The sequence below is a fragment of the Oncorhynchus mykiss genome, chromosome 5 (genome assembly GCF_013265735.2).
Source record: "Oncorhynchus mykiss isolate Arlee chromosome 5, USDA_OmykA_1.1, whole genome shotgun sequence".
NCBI classification, from domain to species: domain Eukaryota; kingdom Metazoa; phylum Chordata; class Actinopteri; order Salmoniformes; family Salmonidae; genus Oncorhynchus; species Oncorhynchus mykiss.
In genome coordinates this window covers 22,817,521-22,844,163 of record NC_048569.1, presented here as the reverse complement: position 1 = coordinate 22,844,163, position 26,643 = coordinate 22,817,521, and the positions used below count along the sequence as shown (strand labels likewise).

Sequence of the window (26,643 nt, the reverse complement as noted above, 5' to 3'; positions counted from 1 at the left end):
GTCCTCGGGTCCATTCGGAACAGGTCTCTATATAAAAAAAAATATTTATGCATATCGGTACTGGTGGGAAATCCCCAGGTCAATTTTGGAACGGGACCTACTTTTTGGACACGTGAAGAGCTCCTACTTTTTGTCAAAACAGACAGTGCCAGGAACATTGTGAATTTTGTCACAGAAGCTGGACTTGGGCCACAAATGGGGTGCTTTTTAGTTATGTGTCTTTTGTAAAATAAACTAATATGAGCTACAGTAATTGTTGGAATTTCATTTTCCCGCTGTACCAAAACTGAACAGTGACCCAAAAACCACAATACGTACCAAACCCACGTGAACCGTTACACCCCTACCTAATACTAATTCACAACAGGCAAGCCAGACATCTCACAGAGTAGGACAGAGAGAACTCCTCTCTGAATACAGTGCAGTGAAAGGGAAGGAGGAGGAGACTTGAAGGGAGAAGAGGAGGCCATTATGTAGTGTGGGTTGGTGAAGGCCAGGGACAGAGAGGGAGAGCAGCAACTCAATGGACACACAATGGCTCCCTCTGACTGTTCAGTACAGTAGCCTGAGGCTGTGGGCGATGATGAGAATGTCACAGCGGATTGAGTGGAATGTTCACATTCAGAAGCAGACCTCTGTCAGTCATTCTGTAGGTGATCATGTCAATGGGGGGAGACAGAGGGACACGTTTTACAGGCCTCCATGCTGATAGTGAGAAGATCATGGGAACAGCAGGGACACTAGTCAGAGAATTACTGGGTTAACGCACTCTGTCCTTATCACAACATCTGCCCTGCCTGTTTGTCTGTGTCTGCCTCCCTGCACTCTGATAACAATGGCAAATATTCAAAATGATTCAGTTGAGGGCTGCACTGTTTGAGAAGAGATAGCAGCACTGTCCCAAACATTTGTAGAATTGATTGGAATAGAGCAATAATCTAGTCTAAATAGCCTAAACAGAACCATCACAACATCAATATCATTTGTCAACAAGAACATCCAAAGTAGGCTACAACATGGAAAAGAATGAGTCAATAACACAATGCATTTATAGTGTATTGTTTTATTACCATGAAGGTTATTACTGGAGGTCATCTGTACCGGGAAGAAAAAAATAGGCTACTTTCTCAGGGATCCCCAGGTTGGACTCATTAACTCGTTTTTCAACCACTCCACAAATTTCTTGTTAAACTAGTTTTGGCATGTCGGTTAGGACATCAACTTTGTGCATGACACAAGTAATTTTTCCAACAATTGTTTACAGACAGATTATTTCACTTATAATTCACAGTATCACAATTTCAGTGGGTCAGACGTTTACGTACACTAAGTTGACTGTGCCTTTAAAAAGCTTGGAAAATTAAAAAAAATGATGTCATGGCTTTAGAAGCTTCTGATAGGCTAATTGACATCATTTGAGTCAATTGGAGGTGTACCTGTGGATGTAATTCAATGCCTACCTTCAAAGTCTGGTTCATCCTTGGAAGCAATTTCCAAATGCCTGAAGGTACCACGTTCATCTGTACAAACAACTGTATGTAAGTATAAACACCATGGGGACCACGTAGCCGTCATACCGCTCAGGAAGGAGACGCGTTCTGTCTCCTAGAGATGAACGTACTTTGGTGCGAAAAGTGCAACTCAATCCCAGAACAACAGCAAAGGACCTTGTGAAGATGCTTGAGGAAACAGGTACAAAGTATCTATATCCACAGTAAAACAAGTCCTATATCGACATAACCTGAAAGGCCGCTCAGCATGGAAGAAGCCACTGCTCCAAAACCGCAACAAAAAATCCAGACTACGGTTTGCAACTGCACAAGGGGACAAAGATGGTACTTTTTGGAGAAATGTCCTCTGGTCTGATGAAACAAAAATAGAACTGTTGGCCATGATGTCCATCGTTATGTTTGGAGGAAAAAGGGGGAGGCTTGCAAGCCGAAGAACACCATCCCAACTGTGAAGCACTAGTTGGCAGCATCATGTTGTGGGGGTGCTTTGCTGCAGGAGGGACTGGTGCACTTCACAAAATAGATAGCTTTGTGAGGAAAGAAAATTCTGTGGATATATTGAAGCAAAATGTCAAGACATCAGTCAGGAAGTTAAAGTTTGGTCGCAAATGGGTCTTCCAAATGGACAATGACCCAAGCATACTTGCAAAGTTGTGTCAAAATGGCTTAAGGACAACAAAGTCAAGGTTTTGGAGTGGGCCATCACAAAGCCCTGACCTCAATCCTATAGAAAATGTGTGGGCAGAATTGAAAAAGCATGTGCGAGCAAGGAGGCCTACAAACCTGACTCAGTTACACCAGTTCTGTCAGGAGGAATGAGCCAAAATTCACCCAACTTATTGTGGGAAGCTTGTGGAAGGCTACCTGACACGTTTGACCCAAGTTAAACAATTAGTATTTGGTAGCATTGCCTTTAAATTGTTTGTATGTAAACTTCTGACTCACTGGGAATGTGATGAAAGAAAGAAAGAAATGCTGAAATAAGTCATTCTCTCTACTATTATTCTGACATTTCACATTATTAAAATAAAGTGGGAGGGCCTCCCGGGTGGCGCAGTGGTTAAGGGCGCTGTACAAGCTGTGCCCTCAGAGACTCTGGGTTCGCGCCCAGGCTCTGCCGTAACCAGCCGCGACCGGAAGGTCCGTGGGGTGACGTACAATTGGCGTAGTGTCATCCTGGTAAGGGAGGGCTTTAGGGATATCCTTGTCTCATCGCGGAAAAAGGGGGCTGGGCGCAGTGCACGCCAACCAAGGTTGCCAGGTGCACAGTGTTTCGGCTTGGTTGGTTTGTGTATTGGAGGACGCAGGACTTTCAACCTTCGTCTCTCCCGAGCCCGTACAGGAGTTGTAGCGATGAGACAAGTTAGTAGCTACTAACAATTGGATACCACAAAAATGGGGAGAAAAGGGGGGTAAAATTAATGGGTATGACACTACAAGCTTGGCACACCTGTATTTGGGGAGTTTCTCCCATTCCTCTCTGCAGAACCTCTCATGCCCTGTCAGGTTGGATGGGGGGCGTTTCTTCACAGCTATTTTCAGGTCTCTCCAGAGATGTTCAGGCTCTGGCTGGGCCACTCAAGGGTATTCAGAGACTTGTCCCGACGCTGCTCCTACGCTGTCTTGGCTGTGTGCTTAGGGTCGTTGTCGGGGCGCCCAAGTGACACTGCATTTCAGTGCTTGAGGCGTCACTACAGACACCCCGGTTCGAATCCAGGTTGTATCACAACCGGACGAGATTGGGAGTCTAGGGCGGCGCACAATTGTCCCAGCGTAGTCCGGTTTTGGCCGGTGTAGGCCGTCATTTTAAATAAGAATTTGTTCTTAATTGGCTTGCTTAGTTAAGTAAAAAGTTGTCCTGTTGGAAGGTCCTGAGAGCTCTGGAGCAGGTTTTCATCAAGGATCTCTGTACTTTGCGCTGTTCATCTTTGCCTCAATCCTGACTAGTCCCTCCCGCTGAAAAACACCCCCACAGCATGATGCTGCCACCACCATGCTTTACTGTAGAGATGGTGCCTGGTTTCCTCCAGACCTTGGCATTCAGGCTAAAGAGTTCAATCTTGTTTTTCATGGTCTGAGGGTCCTTTAGGTGCCTTTTGGCAAACTCCATGCGGGCTGCCTTTTACTGAGGAGTGGCTTCCGTCTGTCCACTCTAGCATAATGGCCTGATTGGTGGAGTGCTGCAGAGATGGTTGTCCTTCTGGAAGGTTCTCCCATCTCCACAGAGGAACCTTAGAGCTCTCTCAGAGTGACAGTCGGGTACCGTGGCACCTCCCTGACCAAGGTTCTTCTCCCCCGATTGCTCAGTTTGGCCAGGTGGCCAGCTCTAGGAAGAGTCTTGGTGCTTCCAAACTTTTTTGTTTTTGCTCTGACATGCACTGTCAACTGTGGGACCTTTTATACAGACAGGTGTATGTGCCTTTCCAAATCATGTCCAATCAATTTTTACCACAGGTGGACTCCAATCAAGCTGTAGAAACATCTCAAAGATGATCAATGGAAACAGGATCCACCTGAGCTCAATTTTGAGTCTCATAGCAACCAACGGGTCTGAATTCTTATGTAAATATGTTATTTTTGTTTTTTATTTTACTTTTATACATTTGCAAAAATGTATAAAAACCTGTTTTCACTTAGTCATTATGGGGTATTGTGTGTCGAATGCTTAGGATTTTTTTTGTATTTCATCCATTTTAGAATAAGGCTGTAACATAACAAAATGTGGAAAAAGTGAAGGTGTCAGAATAATTTCCGAAGGCACTGTATATTTCTGGGCTGCACGTGGATCATAAAATTCTGAAATAGAACATTGTTCATGCTTCAGGTGTACTTTTTCAGATTCAGGTGTATTTTTGGAACGCTGAGCCATTGATTGCCTGGCTGCACCAGATGGCAGTGTGAGAGTGTGTTTCTTTTGAAAATGAAGCACGGACTACAGTCATTGTTTTTAGAAGAAGACCTAGAGAAGGGAGTAGGCAATAAAAACCTCGGCCGAGGTTGGCTAAAGTAATGTCTAGTTGGTCAGAAAAGTATGGTAAGTTAACAAGTGAGTGTTTTTGATAACTGCCTAGTTGGTTAGCTAGCTAGCTATCTGCGTTTTGGGTACAGAATGACTGCGAGACTGTTGTTGTACTCCCAGGTAAGGCCCTTGCTTCCGGGAACCACTGAAGTAGTCAGTCAGGAAGCTTGAAGAAGATGTGTATCACCATTAGGGCTGACCCCATGTAGTCGACTGGTAGATTGTTTGGTCGATAGGCTGTTGGTCGACCGAGATTTCTTAAATAGAGCAGTTACAATATATATTTTTTATGGTGCACAATACTCCTGATTTGCGCCTGTCTCAGTGGACTCCTATCCATTGCGGAGGCCGCGGGGATGGCACAGTCCATCACTCTTAAGACGTGATACTGAAATTGTATATGGCCATATTATGTTAAAAATAATGGTGCAACACTAATAAATCGAATATTATTTTATAACATGCGCTTTCTCCCGCGTTGGATACAGCCACTGTCCACTGTTCTGAAACATAATCTTCAGTGCGCCGTAGAATTGGTGCCTTTCCCTATGTTGCTATGTGGATAATGGAAAAATTAACCAGCATATTGGGATTAGAAGAATGCATCGGGGGCAGCAGCAGAGAGGAGGAAACAGCCCTTGGCTTAATTGTCTAAGAAAATGGAGGTCTATAATCAATAGCCTAACTTTTAATGTGCCTGGCTTTATAAGTAATCCATATATATCTACAGAAATAAGACAGATGTTGCCTGTTTGAGTGTTAGTTTAACAGCCTTCGTGAGCACCATGCCTCATGCAACGGGAAAATGTTGGGTAAAGCAATTTCACCGAGTCGGGTGTTGTTAATCTTCGCTATGCTGTATTAAAGACTGGACCATTGTTTTTGTTAGAACAGACTGCTATTACTAGTCATTTATTTAGTGTTTACACTGTTCCAAACAGGCAGGAAAATAATATTGTAATCGCTCCTATACTCTCCTTTTTCTTGATCTCTTTATTGTTATTACAATTATTATTATGATCATCATTATAATAAGTCATGTCGTTATCATTAGTAGGTTTAGTATAGCAGCCTTGTATAACCACCATCGAGCTGTAGGCCTAAGAGCACATCCTGTTTGGTCTTAATACCGTCATTTACTGAGGCCTGTATTTCAATTTATAGGCTACTGTATCAATCATTCATTCATTCATTCATGCCACCACACAGCATATGAGACATTCATGCTTTGAAATGCAATCAAGCATTTTAGTTTTAAAATGAAATAACAAAGGGAGCTTTGAATAATTAGCCGAAACAATAAATACATTCACAAATGCATGCAACTGTTTTTAAGTCTGCTGTAGTAAAGGCTTTATCTTTTTTTATACAGAATCTCTCGTACACTTATTGATTGAGTGTTTACACTTCCAAATGGTCAGAAATAATAATAATAATAATAATAATATTGTAATCTGACAGCTGTTTGGCACACATAATACTCACGCTAGACTTGCTCCTATACCCTCCCTTTTTCTTGATATCCAGTAGTTTCCACAACTAAGTGAAATGTTTTCCACAGATCTGACTTACCCTTTCCCTCCTGTCCTGAGCAACAAGTAAACATTCACCCGTTTCGAGTTTCTTTTTCACGTCCTCTGCATTCATTTTCCTGTCGACATTACTGTGTTCGGAATTTGTTATAACCAATTCAGCGATTTGATTACGATAGGCTATAGGTTAGGCCCTATTGGTCACATGCATGCGATGCTTACCTGTTTCACGTAAAGAGAGCAAGAGTTGAGGGAATAGGGAATATTTTTCATAAACAAATTAGGGATTTCGGTAACAGAACTTTTCAGTCAGGAACAAGTAAGAAACTAAATGGCTAAAATTATGTTGCAGCTTTATCACGGACAGCGCAATAAACATTTGCCGTGCTGTGGTGCCTTTTCACTGCAGTCGGTAGGAGAGTGGGACAACGTGCGCCAGTCACACAGGCACTCGCTGTCATTTTTTAACACAGTGTAACCATCGGGTTCTTTCTTGAGTCATTTGGGTGTCTTCATTATTTAATCAAACAGTATGCTTAAAGCATCAGACAAGCTCAGTGCATATGTAGTGCAAGTCAATATTAGGAAGGTGTTCTTAATGTTTGGTAAACTCAGTGTATATACAGGCAGTTTGTGGGACTGGTAACAGATAAAGACTGACTGATGCTGTTGAAATGCAGTTCTTTAGGAGAAATGACCACACAGGATTTGTGTACATCTTGCCAGCCAAGGACAACAAGGTTTGGGTGGCTGCAGGTCAAGTTGTCCAGTCCCTGTGTCCTTTTTGGACAACGGAGAGGAGGTACCATTTCATAGAGCATGTGCTGGCAGATTGAATGGTGTGAAATTAATACAAAGCATGAGTTTGTAAAAAAAAAATTGAAAAAGTTGAATTGAGTTTTTGTATGTTTATTCTGTTACTCCGTAGGTGATTGATAATAACATTTAATATTTTAAATAAAACATTTAATTTAATGATCTAGAATGAAATTATTAAAACATTATACATTTAAAATGGAGTGCAGTGAGGTATGCAGCACTCTAATTCGCAATGAAAATAGACATTTATGGTTGGTTAAGACGGGACCACTTTGATAGCCTATGCAATAACTATTCAAGATACTGGTGATTTCCTGGCTCTTTTGAGGTACACTGGATTTTCAGATGACAACAACAGTATTATGATGATGTTTGGTGAATAAATCTTTAGTATATAACCACTCATTTTGCACAGTGTCACATCCATAGCAGTACATTTTCCTCTCTGAAGTATATATGATTTGTCATTTTTTTCATCATTGTTTTTGTGTGTAGCCAAGCATTACTTTCAAGGTGGGTATTAATATTTTACCGTAAGACTTTGAGATTCACAGACATTTGCTGATGTGTCCGTCCTTCCAAAAATGCATGTCCATTTCCGTCACATCTATAACGCAAGTTCTGTTGTTCCGTTACTTCAAAGTGGTATTACTTAGAATGTTGTAATTTTTCCCCAGTCAGCTTCAGAATCTTCACCTGAACGACCGTCACAGGCAAAATCACAGGCTGTGTCATGCACTTGAGGGAACGTTGCTTACTAGCGCACGTGCTTCACACATCTTTTTCTTTAGCAGGCCGGAAAAACAATAGTATGTATATTAATAATTTTTTTTGCCATGAGACTGGGTGTATGTTCTATTTATATTGGAAAATGTAACTTGCAGCATGGCCTTTAACAGTAAGATGGAAACTCCCATTCTGTAAAAGTCTACTATGCTCCTGTAATTAAGTGAGTTTTCCTCAGACCTCCCTTCCCTCAGACCTCCACACCCCATTACGCCTGAGAAGTCTTTATATCTGTACAGCCAAAGATACAGCTTCAATAGCTATCTATAGCTTTTCATCTTTTCTTCCCTGCACAGGATTTCATTCTCATTTCATTCTGTATGTAAAATAGTAAGCTATATGAGAGCTTGTCTGTTGAGTGTTGCTGAGTTGAGTGGCATGACTGTAAAGGGACAGCTCTGGTTGATTGCCTTGGGTTTTAGCCCCCTGCCAGGGTCAAAGCAAGTATGCCCTATATTCCTGAAGGGATTTAATAATGTGTGTGTGTGTGTGTGTGTGTTAGTCATGGGGAGTTAGCATGTCAGACACTGGGCGTTAGACTCCAACTGCAGCACTGAGGATTAGATCAAATTAGCCCATACACATCTCCCCCACCATTCAGGGCAGGGACCCAGGCTTTGGGTCAAAGGTAATTGAAGGTAGTGTGTGAGAGGGCCTGCGGAACTGCACATTTTACGACCTGTAGCTAAGTTAAGCGGCTTTGATGTTGCTTCCTCCTAGACACTGATCTAAGGTGAGTTTTGCGTTCCTCACTCCCCCTTAATGGTTACATAAGGGTTGGGGGAGGGAAACTGATCCTAGGTCTGTGTCTATGGCCAACTTGTACCCAAAGCAAAATAAGCAAACTCACTTGGTAGGCTTGCTATTATAATAGCAGGAACAGTACCTGCCTGGTTTCAGTTGATGTGTGGATGATTGTATGCAAAGTTCCATGCGCTCAAATGTGCACACATTTACTAATCAAATTTTATTGGTCACATACACATGGTTAGCAGATGTTAATGCGAGTGTAGTGAAATGCTTGTGCTTCTAGTTCCCGACAGTGCAGTAAATCTAGCAAGTACTCTAACAAATTCACAACGACTACCGTATACACACAAATGTAAAGGGATGAATTAGAATATGTACATATAAATATATGGATGCGAGATGGCCGTGCGGAATAGGCAAGATGCAGTACATGGAATAGAATACAGTATATACAGTTGAAGTCGGAAGTTTACCTACACTTAGGTTGGAGTCATTAAAACTTGTTTTTCAACCACTCCACAAATTTCTTGCTAACAAACTCTAGTTTTGGCAAGTCGGTTAGGACACCTACGGACACAAGTAATTTTTCCAACAATTGTTTACAGACAGATTATTTATACCTGTGGATGTAATTCAATGCCTACCTTCAAACTCAGTGCCTCTGCTTGACATCATGGGAAAATCAAAACAAATCAACCGACCTCAGAATTGTTTTTGTAGACCTCCACCAGTCTGGTTCATCCTTGGGTGCAATTTCCAAATACCTGAAGGTACCACGTTCATCTGTACAAACAATAGTATGCAAGTATAAACACCATGGGACCACGCAGCCGTCATACCGCTCAGGAAGGAGAAGCGTTCTGCCTCCTAGAGATTAACGTACTTTGGTGCAAAAAGTGCAAATCATTTCCAGAACAGCAAAGGACCTTGTGAAGATGCTGGAGGAAACAGGTACAAAAGTATCTATATCCACAGTAAAACGAGTCCTATATCGACATAACCTGAAAGTCCGCTCAGCAAGGAAGAAGCCACTGCTCCAAAACCGCAATTACAAAATCCAGACTACGGTTTGCAACTGCACATGGGGACAAAGATGGTACTTTTTGGAGAAATGTCCTCTGGTCTGATGAAACAAAAATAGAACTGTTTGGCCATAATGACCATTGTAATGTTTGGAGGAAAAAGGGGGAGGCTTGCAAGCCGAAGAACACACATCCCAACCGTGAAGCACGGGTTGGCAGCATCATGTTGTGGGTGTGCTTTGCTGCAGGAGGGACTGGTGCACCTCACAAAATAGATGGCTTCACAAGAAAGGAAAATTATGTGGATATGTTGAAGCAACATCTCAAGACATCAGTCAGGAAGTTAAAGCTTGGTCGCAAATGGGTCTTCCAAATGGACAATGACCTAAAGCATACTTCCAAAGTTGTGACAAAATGGCTTAAGGCCACAAAGTCAAGGTATTGGAGTGGCCATCACAAAGCCCTGACCTCAATCCCATAGAAAAATTGTTGTCAGAACTGAAAAAGCGTGTGTGATCAAGGAGGCCTACAAACCTGACTCAGCTACACAAGCTCTGTCAGGAGGAATGGGCCAAAACTCATCCAACTTATTGTGGGAAGCTTTTGGAAGGGTACCTGAAACGTTTGACCCAAATTAAACAATTTAAAGTCAATGCTACCAAATACTAATTGAGTGTATGTAAACTTCTGACCCACTGGGAATGTGATGAAAGAAATAAAACCTGAAGTAAATCATTCTCTCTACTATTGTTCTGACATTTCACATTCTTAAAACAAAGCGGTGATCCTAACTTACCTAAGACAGAGAATTTTTACTAGGATTAAATGTCAGGAATTGTGAAAAACAGAGTTTAAATGTAGTTGGCTAAGGTGTATGTAAAGTTCTGACTTCAACTGTACATATGAGATGAGTAATGTATGATATGTCAACATTGAGATAGAAGCTGTTTTTCAGTCTCTCGGTCCCAGCTTTGATGCACCTGTACTGACCTCGCCTTCTGGATGATAGCGAGGTGAACAGGCAGTGGCTCGGGTGGTTGTTGTCCTTGATGATCTTTTTGGCCTTCCTGTGACATCGGGTGCGGTAGGTCTCCTGGAGGGCAGGTAGTTTGCCCCCAGTGATGCGTTGTGCAAACCACACTACCCTCTGGAGAGTCTTACGGTTGTGGGTGGAGCAGTTTCCGTACCAGGCGGTGATACAGCCCGACAGGATGCTCTCGATTGTTTATTTGTAAGAGTTTTTGAGTGTTTTAGGTGACAAGCCGAATTTCTTCAGCCTCCTGAGGTTGAAGAGGTGCTGTTGCACCTTCTTCACCACGCTGTCTGTTTGGGTGGACCATTTCAGTCTGTCCGTGATGTGTACGCTGAGGAACTTAAGACTTTCTACCTTCTCCACTACTGTCCTCTCGATGTGGATGGGGGGATGCCCCCACTGCTGTTTCCTGAAGTCCACGATCATCTCCCTTTGTTTTGTTTGATGTTGAGTGAGAGGTTGTTTTCCTGACACCACGCTCCGAGGGCCCTCACCTCCTCCCTGTAGGCCGTCTCGTTGTTGTTGGTAATCAAGCCTACCACTGTAATGTCGTCTGCAAACTTGATGATTGAGTTGGAGGCGTGCATGGACACGCAGTCATGGGTGAATAGGGAGTACAGTAGGGGGCTGAGAACCACCCTTGTGGGGCCCCAGTGTTGATGATCAGTGGGGTGGAAATGTTGTTTCCTACTCTCACCACCTGGGGGCGGCCCGTCAAAGTCCAGGACCCAGTTTCACAGGGTGGGGTCGAGACCCAGTGTCTAGAGCTTATTGACGAGTTTAGGGGGTGTTAAATGTTAAGCTGTCGTCGATGAACAGCATTCTTACATAGGTATGCCTCTTGTCCAGATGGAATACAATGTATGTTATTCGAGCTAAATACACACACACACACACACGCGCAGTGTGAGGAATTGCAGACTTTTGCCACATGATTCATTTTGTAATTTTCCGTAGCGCATAAATAGCTAACAACTGACTAATGTGAACTCAAAGTGATTTTTCAAAGGAAGGACTGCTGTTCACATCATAGGAAGGCTGTTTCCTGCCAACCAGGCCTACTGGCATTACACTATGAGGACCAGGCAGATTTCACACTGATAGACTGGTGGAGTTAGGCTTGATAAATTACCCTTTGTGTGTGTGTGTGTGATCATAATTGCTCACTCATGTTCCCACTGCGCTTTTAAGTTTACCTTGCGATGGTCGTCTGTACTTTGTGGATTCTCCACCAATCAGAAGTTTTTTGCTTCTCTTTCCCAGCCAATCAGGGATGTTTGTTATAAAGAGAGCCAGCCAATCCCTGTAGTTATATGTGAGCTCTGGCCAGAAATCAACTACAACACAAACACATACACACTCGGTCATTCGTCAATTTGTGCTCCCAGGGCTGCCTTAACCACAGTTGGGTCAGAGGTCACAGAAAATGTCACTCACCAGACAACATATTCCGTCCTTGCCTGGAAGGTTGCATTGACCCCCCCCTACTGGATTGTTTACATTTATGCCTATGGGCAGCTTGTACCTTATCTGACTCAGAGGGGTTGGGTTAAATGCAGAAGACACATTTCAGTTGAAATCATTCAGTTGTACAAGTGACTAGGTATCCCCATTTCCCTTTCCTAATGCAACTGTTCTAGTGCTACAGTAGTTCCCTCCCTCCCTCCCTCTCAGCCAGCCCTCTCTTAGCTAAGTGCAGGGCTGGCCTGTCTATGGTTACCTTGGAGATGCCTGGCCAAGGTAAACAGTAGGAGCAGTGTTGGAGCTGAATTGACCAGTGTCTGTCTCTAGCCCCTGATCCCTAGAGTGGACCTGTGTGTGTGGCTGGCTATGGAAAACCTGGCTAGGGTTAACAACTTAAGAGCCACTATTCATCCTATCCACAGCTACTCCTCTCTTTTCAAGCCACACCAGACAGACAGAGCAGAAGGGTACTGTTAGGCTATTCACTGCTTAGATTGGTGATGTAGCAGCAGCCTTTCAATATTACACCTGGGAGAACTGAGGGAGGGTTGTACCTTATGAATTGAAACGAGTGGTTCCTAGTAGAGGGCTGCATTCTTGAGGTTCCCAAAAGAGATCATTGAGGTGTGGTCAGCATTTTTCATGCTGCGGGTCGGTCAGACAGACAATTTTGTGATGAAAATATTTTTGTTGTCCCGCAGATTATTTGGAAACAATCATCTTTCTGCTTTGTATGCATTAGCCTACCTATTGTATTGAAAGTATACTTTTTGCATTATTCAAACACAGAATTTGCTGCTTCAACTTCAGTAGCCTACCTCTCTTAGTTGGGTGTCTGGGTTCAAGTGTGCCTAGTATGTGTGGTCTCATTGAAATAGAGTAGGCTGTCTACATGGGCGGAGAATCACGTGGTAGTTAACTTAAATTCTGAAATGAACTTTAACATGATTAGACTGTAGTTTACAACAGTGTCTGGTGAATAAATATTGATAATGGAAAGAAGTGGAGGGCGCTCAACCAATGTGAGTCGAGGTCCAATCCAAAAATGTAATCATCATGGAAAAGGCAGCATACGTTAGGCTACTATGGTGAGCGAGCATTGCGTCTTTTCATTTTCAATAAGTTTTGATTACCCATTTATTTGTCTTTGGCTGCAAATCAGCCTCCTGAGAGGTAGGCTAAATTTTCCTTCACTCTGCGGTCCAACTCATCCCAAAATATCCCAATTGGGTTGAGGTCGGGTGATTGTGGAGGGCAGGTAATCTGACGCAGCACTTCATCACTCTCCTTTGTTAAATAGCCCTTACACAGCTTCGAGGTGTGTTGGGTCATTGTCCTGTTGAAAAACAAATGATAGTCCTAAGCGCAAACCAGATGGGATGGCATATCGCTTCAGCATGCTGTGGTAGCCATGCTGGTTAAGTGTGCCTTGAATTCTAAGTAAATCACCAACTCTGTCACCAGCAAAGCACCATCACACCTCCTCCATACTTCACGGGGGAACCACACATGCAGAGATCATCTGTTCGCCTACTCTGCGTCTCACAAAGACACGGCGGTTGGAACCAAAAATCTCACATTTGGACTCACAGGTCTAATGTCCATTGCTTGTGTATCTTGGCCCAAGCAAGTCTCTTCTTCCTATTGGTGTCATTTAGAGTTACCAGCCTCAGAAAGTGCAGCCCAAATAAATGCTTCACAGAGTTCAAGTAACAGACACATCACAACATCAACTGTTCAGAGGAGACTGCGTGAATCAGGCCTTCATGGTCGAATTGCTGCAAAGAAACTACTACTAAATGACACCAATTAGAAGAAGAGACTTGCTTGGGCCAAGAAACATGAGCAATGGACATTAGACCGGTAGAAATCTGTCCTTTTGGTCTGATAAGTCCAAATTTGAGATGTTTTTGTTCTAACTGCCTTGTCTTTGTGAGATGCAGATTAGGTGAATGGATGATCTCCACATGTGTGGTTCCCACCGTGAAGCATGGAGGAGGAGGTGTGGGGGTGCTTTGCTGCTTACACTGTGATTTATTCAGAATTCAAGGCACACTTAACCAGCATGGCTACCACAGCATTCAGCAGCGATACACCATCCCATCTGGTTTGCGCTTAGTGGGACTATAATTTGTTTTTCAACACCTACAGGCTGTGTGAGGGCTATTTGACCAAGAAGGAGAGTGATGGAGTGCTGCGTCAGATGACCTCCACAATGACCCGACCTCAACCCAATTGAGATGGTTTGGGATGAGTTGGACCGCAGAGTGAAGGAAAAGCAGCCAACAAGTGCTCAGCATATATGGGAACTCCTTCAAGACTGTCGGAAAAGCATTCCAGGTGAAGCTGGTTGAGAGAATGCCAAGGCAATGTAAGGCTTCTTTCAAAAATCTAAATATATTTAGATTTGTTTACAGTTTTTGGTTACTACATGATTCCATATGTGTTATTTCATAGTTTTTATGTCTTCAGTATTTATTTTACAGTGTAGAACATAGTAAATGAATGGAATGAGTAGGTGTGTCCAAACTTTTGACATGTACTGTATGTATTGGATAACTGCACAATTATTTAGGCTTTTTGGGGCTTGGCCTCATTAAATGTCTTTAATGTGGGGCTCATACATTTATTTTATTTTATTTATTTATTTCACCTTTATTTAACCAGGTAGGCTAGTTGAGAACAAGTTCTCATTTACAGTTCTCATGGCGACCTGGCCAAGATAAAGCAAAGCAGTTCAACACATACAACAATACAGAGTTACACATGGAATAAACAAACTTACAGTTAATAATACAGTAGAAAAAGTATATATACAGTGTGTGCAAATGAGGTAGGATAAGAGAGGTAAGGCAATAAATAGGCCATGGTAGCGAAGTAATTACATTAGCAAAGATGAATGTGCAAGTAGAGATACTGGAGTGCAAAGGAGCAAGATAAATAAATAAATACAGTATGGGGATGAGGTAGTTGGATGGGATATTTACAGATGAGCTATGTACAGGTGCAGTGATCTATGAGCTGCTCTGACAGCTGGTGCTTAAAGCTAGTGAGGGAGATATGAGTCTCCAGCTTCAGTGATTTTTGCAGTTCGTTCCAGTCATTGGCAGCAGAGAACTGGAAGGAAAGGAATGTATGTAATGTATGGCTCATCAGGCTGAAGTAGCATCACTCTTGAATTTTCGGTCAAAGCTTTAATCAATGCTTTATTATGCTTTTGAATGACACTTACGGTTTTGGCAGGAAATACCTGGTTACTTGGGAGAAAAGTGATTTATTCTCGGGATGGAACATTTTGTCAAATACCGGGAAAATATTCAACCCTAGTTGTTCCGATATGTGATTAAATTGACTATCGTGAAATGACATTGACAATATATAGTGTAATGCAAGACTATACACTATTGGAACTTTACAGATCACAACTGTGCAGTTTTATTAGTTAGGCTGTATCAGTTTGTTCAAAATGAAGTCTAAATGAATGAACGAAACCTTATTTTTTCTGCTGTACTAAGATTATCGAATGAGAATGTTACGATAATATCATAAATAAAGGGAAAAAAATTCACAGTCTGGAATGATCTAGTCATTAACGGAGCAAACCGATTTAAGTACCATATTGTAGAAGAGGTCTCCCCAAGTATTTCTCAACCTTAATGGCCACAGACACATAAACATTTACACATGCTCACACACATGTATGCTTGTGCACTGCACACACGCTCAATCCTTCTCATTTTACCAGTACTGTAACTTTTGGTAAATACTTTTTTTCTCTCTGTGCAGCTGGTGAAAGAGCTCTTTGTTTAGACAGCCATTATGAAATGGTCTGTGCTGGTGCTGGGGCTGAGACCACCACACACTGTGCCAGTTACTCCTGTGAATCAGCAATGGAACTAGTTTCAACAGAGTCTGAAATATGAGCTATTCCTGACCATTGTTAGCGCCTTTCCTATAACACCTTATTCAGAGGCACAGAATAAACTTCTTCAAACTTTGCCCCATCTTTTCCTGTTTCTTCTTCTAATCCTCCTAAACCAGTCTGGCTGCTAAAATGTTTCATTTGGTTCCTTTTTATTTTTGATGTTTTGCTGAATTGTTTAATGATCTTCTTTGTGGGTGTGTAGCTGCTGGAGAGGCACCGGGCCATGGAGAGTATGGTGGAGCTGCTGCAGGTGTATCCAGAGGAGGATGAGGCCTATGGAGAGTTACTGGAGGCTACAACACAACTCTACCACTACCTGCTACAGCCCTTCAGAGACATGAGAGAGCTGGCCATGCTGCGCAGACAGCAGATCAAGGTAACAGACACACACTAGGGCTGGGCGATATATCAAATTAATTTGAATTTATGGGGCCTCCCGAGTGGCGCAGCGGTCTAAGGTACTGCATTGCAGTGCTAGAGGCATTACTACAGACCTGGGTTCATTCCCGGGTTGTGCCACAACTGGCTGTGGCCGGGAGTCCCATAGGACTGCGCACAATTGGCCCAACGTTGTCAAGGTTAGGGGAGGGTTTGGCCGGTGAGGGCTTTACTTGGCTCATCTCGCTATAATGACTCCTTGTGGCGGGTCCGGATGCTTGCGGGCTGACCTCGGTCGCCAGTTGAATGGTGTTTTCGCCGACACATTGGTGCGGCTGGCTTCCGGGTATAGCTGGCGGATGTTAAGGAGCGCGGTTAGGCGTCCTCGGGGAAAAAATAAAAACCTTGATTCTTGTAATAGTCATTTGGAACATAAACATAAAATCTTTTATTTCTTTTTTGCCTTTTTCAATCTTGTCTCATCACTGCAACTCCCCAACATGCTCGGGAGAGGAGAAGGTGGAGTCATGAGTCCTCTGAAACATGTTCCGAGCATGTTGGGGAGTTGCAGTGATGAGACAAGATTGAAAAAGGCAAAAAATAAATAAAACATTTTATGTTTATGTTCCAAATGACTATTACAAGAATCAAGGTTTTTATTTTTTCCCCGATTTTATGAGTTTGTCTTTTTGGCTTGTCTCTTTCGCTCCTTCTGTGCTGTGTGCACTGTGCACCTTCACACACAGACACCAAGCCCCTCCCTCTGCTCTGATAACAAGCAGTTTCAACTTGCTATTTGCATTTGAGGTTTGGGCCAATGTAATCAGTCATATGGACACCGAAACAGATTGAGACAATATTTTATTGTAATAGAGGATAACCTAATGATAACCTTTTTATGTCTCATCTGCAGAAATGTAAAACAGAGAAGACTCTACTAAAACGGAAGTATCAATGAACATGATTGGGGATAATTAATGGTCAGTTTCTGTTGTGAGTGGCACCATGTACCGCTAGCAGCATTTTAGCCACAAACTGTTATACTAGCTGTCTAGTCTGGGTTTTAGAAATGTGCAATGAGCATAAAAAGACGCAGTTATATAAGGAATTGGCAACTCGTTCTCATTCTGAGAAATAAGCATATTATTATCCTTGATTTCAACATCTAAACATAGTGAACAGGCTGTTTTTCAAACAGTTTGAGTCAGACAGGAGAATGTATTCATAACTGTTCAAGTGTTCTACCTTGTTAGCAAGCAAATAGATCCAACTTGTCTAGACTTTAAATATAAAGATTAGTTGGCTACTCACTAGCAGGTGTGCTTGTGCTTGAGAGATTGTTTATGAGACCTGTGTTAATGTTATATACTGCCTGCTACCAGAAGTTAGTCATTATTAGTGGATGTGCATTGAGCATGGTTCTGGTAAACATTTTAACAAAAAGGGCAGTGATTATTGCAAAAAAGTAGGTTAAACTATTTAGATAAAAATCCAGAAAATCACATTGTATGATTTTTAAGTAATCAATTAGCATTTTATTGCATGACATAAGTATTTGATACATCAGAAAAGCAGAACTTAATATTTGGTACAGAAACCTTTGTTTGCAATTACAGAGATCATATGTTTCCTGTAGTTCTTGACCAGGTTTACACACACTGCAGCAGGGATTTTGGCCCACTCCTCCATACAGACCTTCTCCAGATCCTTCAGGTTTCGGGGCTGTTGCTGGGCAGTACGGACTTTCAGCTCCCTCTAAAGATTTTCTATTGGGTTCAGGTCTGGAGACTGGCTAGGCCACTCCAGGACCTTGAGATGCTTCTTACGGAGCCACTCCTTAGTTGCCCTGGCTGTGTGTTTCAGGTCGTGGTCATGCTGGAAGACCCAGCCACGACCCATCTTCAATGCTCTTACTGAGGGAAGGAGGTTGTTGGCCAAGATCTCGCGATACATGGCCCCATCCATCCTCCCCTCAATACGGTGCAGTCGTCCTATCCCCTTTGTCCTATCGTCCTATCCCCAAACTTCAGACGGGCCTGGACATGCGCTGGCTTGAGCAGGGGGACCTTGCGTGCGCTGCAGGATTTTAATCCATGACTGCGTAGTGTGTTACTAATGGTTTTCTTTGAGACTGTGGTCCCAGCTCTCTTTAGGTCATTGACCAGGTCCTGCCATGTAGTTCTGGGCTGATCCCTCACCTTCCTCATGATCATTGATGCCCCACGAGGTGAGATCTTGCATGGAGCCCCAGACCGAGGGTGATGGACCGTCATCTTGAACTTCTTCCATTTTCTAATAATTGCGCCAACAGTTGTTGCCTTCTCACCAAGCTGCTTTCCTATTGTCCTGTAGCCCATCCCAGCCTTGTGCAGGTCTACAATTTTATCCCTGATGTCCTTACACAGCTCTGGTCTTGGCCATTGTGGAGAGGTTGGAGTCTGTTTGATTGAGTGTATGGACAGGTGTCTTTTATACAGGTAACGAGTGGAGAACAGGAGGGCTTCTTAAAGAAAAACTAACAGGTCTGTGAGAGCCGGAATTCTTACTGGTTGGTAGGTGATCAAATACTTATGTCATGCAATAAAATGCAAATGAATTACTTAAAAATCATACAATGTGATTTTCTGGATTTTTGTTTTAGATTCCGTCTCACAGTTGACGTGTACGTATGATAAAAATGACAGACCTCTACATGCTTTGTAAGTAGGAAAACCTGCAAAATCGGCAGTGTATCAAATACTTGTTCTCCCCACTGTATATATACAGTAACAGTCAAAAGTTTGGATTTTAGATTCAAGGCAAAGGGTGGCTACTTTGAAGAATCTAAAATATATTTTGATTTGTTTAAAACTTGTTTGATTACTACATGATTCTATATGTGTTATTTCATAGTTTTGATGTCTTCACTATTATTCTACAATGTAGAAATGAGTAAAAATAAAGAAAAGTAGATGTCCAAACTTTTGACTGGTACTGTAGTACAGTGCAAATTACAATACAATATGTATACAATGGCTGTGTCTCTTCACAGTCCCCTTTGTGCAGTAAAGTGTTCTTTTGTCTGGTTTTTTTGTACTGTTTTTATTGCTAGTTTGAGTTACCTGGGGTGGCAGAGAGTTCCATGTAGTCATGGCTCGATTTAATACTGTGCTTTTCCTAGCCTCTGTTCTGGGGACTGTGAAGATGCCTCTGGTTACATGTCTCAAGTTGTACCGATGAGTGTCCGAACTGTGTGCCAACTGCTTGAACAGAGCGTTTGGGACCTTCTACACATCAAAGACCAATAGTGACGCAGTCAACTCTGAGCTAGGAGAGACTGACATGCGTGTTACTAACACTTTACCGCCGTGTACATATAAGTGCGATACGTGCTGCTTTGTTCTGGACCAACTGGAATTTACTTATTTCCTTCTTTGCTGCACATGACCACACAGTTGGGCAGTAGTCCAGGTGCGACACAACTCGGGCCTGTAGGACCTGTCTTGTCGACTGAGATGTCAAGAAGGTAGAGCAACGCCCTATCATGGACAGACCTCTCCCCACTATATGTTTTGACCATGACAGCTTGCTATCTATGGTTACACCCAGCCGTTTAGTCTCCTCAACTTGTTCAATAGCCACATTATTCAATACTAGAGCTAAACAAGGTATAGCATTGAGCTAATGATTTGTCCAAAAATGATGCTTTTATTTTATATTATATTTAGCACCAGTCTATTGATAGTTATCCATTCTAAAACTGACTGGAGCTCTATGTTAACTGTCTCTGTCATTTTTTTAAACCTTTGCAGCCAATGTGTATATTGTTGAGTTGTCAGCATACATAGACATACAGGCTTTTTTCAAGGTCAGTGAAAGGTCATTTGTAAAAACAAAACAATAAGGGTTCTAGCCGGCTGCCCTGCGGTACACCACACTCAACTGAATTTGCATGAGAGAGGCTTCCGTGAACGAAAATCCTCTGTGTTCTATTAGATAGGTAACTCTCAATCCACAATAAGGCAGAGGATGCAAATCCAAAACACCTACGTTTTTTCAGCAATAGGTTATGATCAATGACAAAAGTCTAACAAAACAGCTCCCACAATCTTCTTACTATCAATTTATTTCAGCCAATCATCAGTCAATTGTGTCAGTGCCGAGCACGTTGAGTGCCTTTCCCTATAAGCGTGCTAAATGTTAATTTGTTTTCTGTAAAATAACTTTGTATTTGATTAAACACATAATTTCTAAAAGTTTACTAAACATTTGTAACAGGATGATTGGTCGGCTGTTTGAACCATTAAAGGGTGGGCCAAAAGCTCTTTGACAGACAGCAGCATACACTCTAATACACATGATTTCTTAAGTCCTATCTACTGACATTAGGGTAAGCTTCTGTGGCTAACTGGACTGACGAGATGGTGGGATGAAATTGCTCCTAGTTTTGTTGTTGTCCTACTCCACTGTAATGGTTAAGGCTAAGCTGATCCTAGGTATGTGGTTAACACTAACCTCTACCCGCAATATGATGGTGTGTGTGTGTGTGATGGGGGGATCAGATCAGCTGAGCCCGCCTGCCTTCCTGCCCAGAGCAGCTTAACCAACAGTAGAAGTATTAGTGCTGTGGTCAGTACTCAGGCTCTAAACCAAACCAGGCTGGAATACTGCTCAGCACTCACATACACCTCTCCTCTCTTCTCTTCAGCTGCTTATCATTCTGTTCAGTCTCTTTCTCCCACTCCCCTCTCGCCTTACTCTCTGCCTCTCTCCCCCTCTTTCTGTCTTTCTGTCTCTCTCCTTCCTTTCCTTACCCTCTCCCCTCTCTCTCTGAGGGTGTTGTGTTAGTGAGGATTGTGTGTTATTTTACTAATCTCTTGTGAGGGTTCAGCCTATAGTCATGGAGGTTGGGGTGATTTCCCCTGTTTGTCTTTGGCCACATCACATTCTTCACCCAGCATGGCTGTCTGTGGCGCTGCACTGGTCACACACATACGTGCATACATGCATACATACATGGCCATGTGTAAGGGGAGTTCCTTCAGAATACAATGCAGCATTATTAGATCCGGGTAGAACCTGCTTCCCGGTAGGTACAGATCTAGGATCATTTGGGAAGGATTACCCTCCCCAAATCCTAACACCAACCATTTGGAGGAGAAACGCTGAACTGACCTTGAATCAGCGTCTAGAGTAGGGTAACCCTGTGAGATATGCAGGAAGGATCTGGGCTCGTTGGATAATCCTACCAGCGTGGTCAAAGCAGCTCCACTGATCTGCTCTCCTCTAGTACACCTGCCAGATGTCCAGAACCTGGAGCAATGATATGTCTCAGTAATCCTGCCTGCCTACCAGGGTTTCCGTTAGCCGGTAATAGCCGGCCTTTGTCCGGTAAAAAAATGAAACAGCTGATAAATTAAATTGGCAAAAATCTCATTGTGAATCTCAATCAATTAATTGATGGAAATACCAGTCGATGGAAATACATTTGACTGGTCATGCTTATCGGTCTATTGGCTCATTTGCATAATTTAGTGTAATTAAATTGGCGCGTTTACAGTATATTTGTTATGCATCTTTTTTATCACACTCGTACAGCATACAGATACAGAGCCTTTAAGTGGAAAATCTGTCGACGCAGCTAGAGCTGCTGCTGCAGCATCTTGTGGTGCTTTCAAGACATCTTGGAACTCTGAAAAATACGATGTGAAATCATGACGTCAGAGATCTTCAGGTTGGAAAGTCAGAGCTCTAGAAAGAGTTCCCGAGTTGGAATTCCTAGTTGGGTGACTGTTCAAATAAATGTTTGTAGTCAGCTCATAATACATATTATGAGGCATTTGTAGTCAGAGCTCATAATACATATTATGAGGCATTTGTAGTCAGAGCTCATAATACATATTATGAGGCATTTGTAGTCAGAGCTCATAATACATATTATGAGGCATTTGTAGTCAGAGCTCATAATACATATTATGAGGCATTTGTAGTCAGAGCTCATAATACATAGTATGAGGCATTTGTAGTCAGAGCTCATAATACATAGTATGAGGCATGTCTTTCCTTGCTTCAAAGTAGCCTAGAGGATTTTCTCACTTTCTAAATGGATATTTTCATCTCTGTCACATGAAACTGTTGGCATGTGCAGTGCCTTTATGACAACTGTGTTTTCCTGCTAATTGTATTATGGAAATCACATTCCCGCATAGTCTACTGCCTTGTGCGCATTGCTACACTTATAATGTGAAGAAATAATAGTTTATCAACATTTTAAGCTAAACGTTCTGATCTGTTGCTTTTTAACATATTTGTTTTTGTATCCTAGGCCTACTGCTTGTTTGAATTTGGGATCTATTGTCCCACAACTGTCTGTTTGGAATATGACATGTCTTTCTCAAAGAACTGACCAATAGACTAGGTAGCCTAAACTTTTCTAATATAGTAGATTGACATAGGCAAGTGATTTTGCTGTTCCTTACTTTTCATTTTGGCCGAGGAAAAGTAAATGTGGACAGTTATTTTAACATGTTCAAAATGCACATCAGAATTGGGTAAGAATGACCGCACATCGTTGCATCCTTGACATGCCTGTTCTGTTAAGATAAATTACCATAGATTTCTGTCATTCTGAGCGCTGTGGGTGTACGCCCTAATCAGGTTACGCACTTCATGCATATGGGTCCGGTACATTTCTAAAATGTCCGGTAAATTTAAAATGTTGCCGGTTAAATGTCCAGCGCCACATTTTCCTACCGGAAACCCTGCAGCCTACTGGGCTCTAATAAAGGAGAAAGTGCTTAGTGGGCTTGCTGGTAGTCCATTGTTAAATGTTAGATTTATAGGAGGAGCTGCAGTACTGTATATTCTATCCACCATAGAAACCCAGAACTGTTGGTTCATCTTAGTTAATGTCTAAGGTTTCCACACACCAGTCCTTATTTGTGATGACAATTACAAAATATTAGTAAATCCCTAAACTCTGCTATATCATGAGCTAAGTAGATCCGTCTGGGATAGTTAGTCAGAAGGACTATTTGATGCTTTAATGCTGACTCAGCCTCAGTCCAATCACCTGTTGCCCTCAGGTGAAACCAACGAGCCAACGGCTGGAAACAAAGCTGTATGCAAATGAACCCCAATACCAGACGGGCCAGTCAGTTCTTGGTTGGGAGGATGTTGGATGTTGTGTTTTCTCCCAGACTGATGAGTCAGTAGAACGGCCCTGCTGTATACAGCTGGCTGTTTCATTAAAGGAGGAGTCTGTGTATCACTGAGAGGAAGGAAGAGAGAGAGAGAACAGGGGGAGGGAGAGGAGAGACAGGTGGGAGAGGACAAAGAGGGGAGGATAGGGTATTTGCATGTGTTTTGCATTGTGCTTGATGTTCAAATTGGTAAATGTTGCAAGTAATGTGAGGTGAGAAATGTAATGTGTAGAGATGAGGGTAGGTTAGGTAGTCTCAATAGACTGCTATCAATGTCCCAAGGGAGAGATATAGCCTACCTGCTAAGGTCACAGCCTCCTCTTACCTTCTCTGGGAGGGTGAACACACACACACAGTGTCTGTGCTGACGCCTATTGTCCTAGTCGAAGGTGTAAATAAAGCCTGTCACCTCTAGAAAGGAAGAGGATGACAAGGCCAAGAGTTATATTTAGCTGTTTGAAGCTTTGCAGATGGGAATGAATACAATTGACCAGACACATTATCTTATGATGAGGAGTTGCAATGGTCTGAACAAAGGCCTAAAATGAATAGCCGCCACCCTCCAAATGAGGGTAGATTTTGGCATTGGCGGTTAAGATGTCTATTTCCCCAGCCACATTGATGGGTGGTCAGGGCTCCACAGTGCGAACATTTCACTCGCATTTGTGAGAAAAATAGTCAAGTATGACCACATTTATAGTAAAATAAATGCCCTAGTAGCAGCTTTCAAAGTATTTCTGATGTTTTGTTTCATAGCTGGTAACTTAATCACACAACAAAGACCTATGAACCCTATATAGCCTATCCCACATCGCGCTGCGACACTGCCTGGCGTGAAGAGTTGTGGAAGATTCATTTTTAGAAGCCCTGCGCACAGGCATAAAAGTTGGTCTAATTTACTTGAAACAAAAGTCTACTGAAGTGAGACTTTGTTCTTGTGTTTCTTGGCTATTTACATTGTAAAACAACCTAGCTTGTGAACAAAACAATGTTTGAGTTTCAACTGCTAGGGAAGAGAAGACAACACAGATACTAGTCACTCTCAATCTCACAGGCACAAACATGACCCAAGTCACATTACCACAGTAATCTCCAGCCCTTAAAGAGGCAGATGAACATTTGTCTCATCTGTGATAATTTGGTTAAAAGAACTCAGGTCACAAAAATGTAATTAAACAAATGACATTTTAGTTGTCACATACACGTGTTTAGCAGATTTTATCGCGTCTGTAGCAAAATGCTAGCTCCAACAGTGCTCCAATGTTTCTAGCTCCAACAGTGCAGTAATATCTAACAATTTCACAACAATACACACAAGTCTAAAGTAAAGGAATGGAATTAAGAATGTATAAATATTTGGCGAGAAATGTCAGTGGCATAGACTAAAACACAGTAGAATAGGGTAGAATACAGTACATACAGTTGAACATACAGTTGAAGTCCAACAATTGTTTACAGACAGATTATTTCACTTATAATTCACAGTATCACAATTCCAGTGGGTCAGACGTTTACATACAGTAAGTTCACTGTGCCTTTAAAAGCTTTAAAAGCTTGGAAAATTCCAAAAAATGATGTCATGGCTTTAGATGCTTCTGATAGGCTAATTGACATAATTTAAGTCAATTGGAGGTGTACCTGTGGATGTATTTCAAGGCCTACATTTAAACTCAGTGCCTGTTTGCTTGACATCATGAAAAAATCCAAAGAAATCAACCAAGACCTCAGAAAAACAATTGTAGACCTCCACAAGTTTGGTTCATCCTTGGGAGAAATTTCCAAATGCCTGAAGGTACCTCGTTCATATGTACAAACAACTGTAGACAAGTATAAACACCATGGGACCACGGAGCCGTCAAACCGCTCAGGAAGGAGACCCGTTCTGTCTCCTAGAGATAAACGTACCTTGGTGTGAAACGTGCAAATCAATCCCAGAACAACAGCAAAGGACCTTGTGAAGATGCTTAAGGAAACAGGTACAAAAATATCTATATCCACAGTAAATTGAGTCCTATATCGATATAACCTGAAAGTCCGCTCAGCAAGGAAGAAGCCACTGCTCCAAACCGCCATAAAAAAAGCCTGACTACGGTTTGCAACTGCACATGGGGACAAAGATCGTACTTTTTGGAGAATTGTGCTCTGCTCTGATGAAACAAAAATAGAACTGTTTGGCCAAAATGACCACTATTATATTTGGAGGAAAAAGGGGGAGGTTTGCAAGCCAAAGAACACCATCCCAACCGTGAAGCACGGGATCGCCACATAATATTGTGTGGGTGCTTTGCTGCACGAGGGACTGGTGCACTTCACAAAATAGAGGGCATCATGAGGAAGAGAAATTCTGTGAATATATTGAAGCAACATATCAAGACATCAGTTAAAGCTTGGTCGCAAATGGGTCTTCCAAATGGACATTGACCCCAAGCATACTTCCAAAGTTGTGACAAAATGGCTTAAGGACAACAAAGTCAAGGTATTGGAGTGGCCATCACAAAGCCCTGACCTCAATCCTATAGAACATTTGTGGGCAGAACTGAAAAGGCGTGTGCGAGCAAGGAGGCCGACAAACCTGACTCAGTTACTCAAGCTCTGTCAGGAGGAATGGGCCAAAACTCACCCAATTTATTGTGGGAAGCTTGTGGAAGGCTATCCGAAACGTTTGACCCAAGTTAAACATTTTAAAGGCAGTGCTACCAAATACTAATTGAGTGTATGTAAACTTCTGACCCACTGGGCATGTGATGAAAGAAATAAAAGCTGAAATAAATCATTCTCTCTACCATTATTCTGACATGTCACATTCTTAAAACAAAGCGGTGATCCTAACTGACCTAAGACAGGTACTTTTTACTAGGATTAAATGTCAGGAATTGTTTGGCTAAGGTGTATGTAAACTTCTGACTTCAACTGTACATATGAGGTGAGTTATGCAAAATATGTAAACATTAAAATGACTAGTGTTCCATTATTAAAGTGGCCAGTGATTTCAAGTCTATCACTAGCACAGCTTGTGATAGCTATTTAACAGTCTGATGGCCTTGAGATAGAAGCTGTTTTTCAGTCTCTCGGTCTAAGCTTTGATGCACTTGTATTGACCTTGCCTCCTGGATGATAGCGGGGTGTAAAGGCAGTGGCTTGGATGGTTGTTGTCCTTTATGATCTTTTTGGACTACTTGTGACATCGGGTCCTGCAGGTGTCCTGGGGGGCAGGTAGTTTGCC

General features: G+C 42.3%; 1 protein-coding gene across 1 annotated transcript in view; it reads left to right on the top strand.

The window, feature by feature from the left end:
* Positions 1-26,643, top strand: part of jmy (junction mediating and regulatory protein, p53 cofactor) — a 59,504-nt gene that overhangs the window by 15,036 nt on the left and 17,825 nt on the right. The window contains exon 2 of the mRNA XM_036976544.1: positions 16,064-16,237. Coding sequence (XP_036832439.1) covers positions 16,064-16,237 — 174 coding nt within the window. The remainder of the gene's footprint in view (positions 1-16,063; positions 16,238-26,643) is intronic.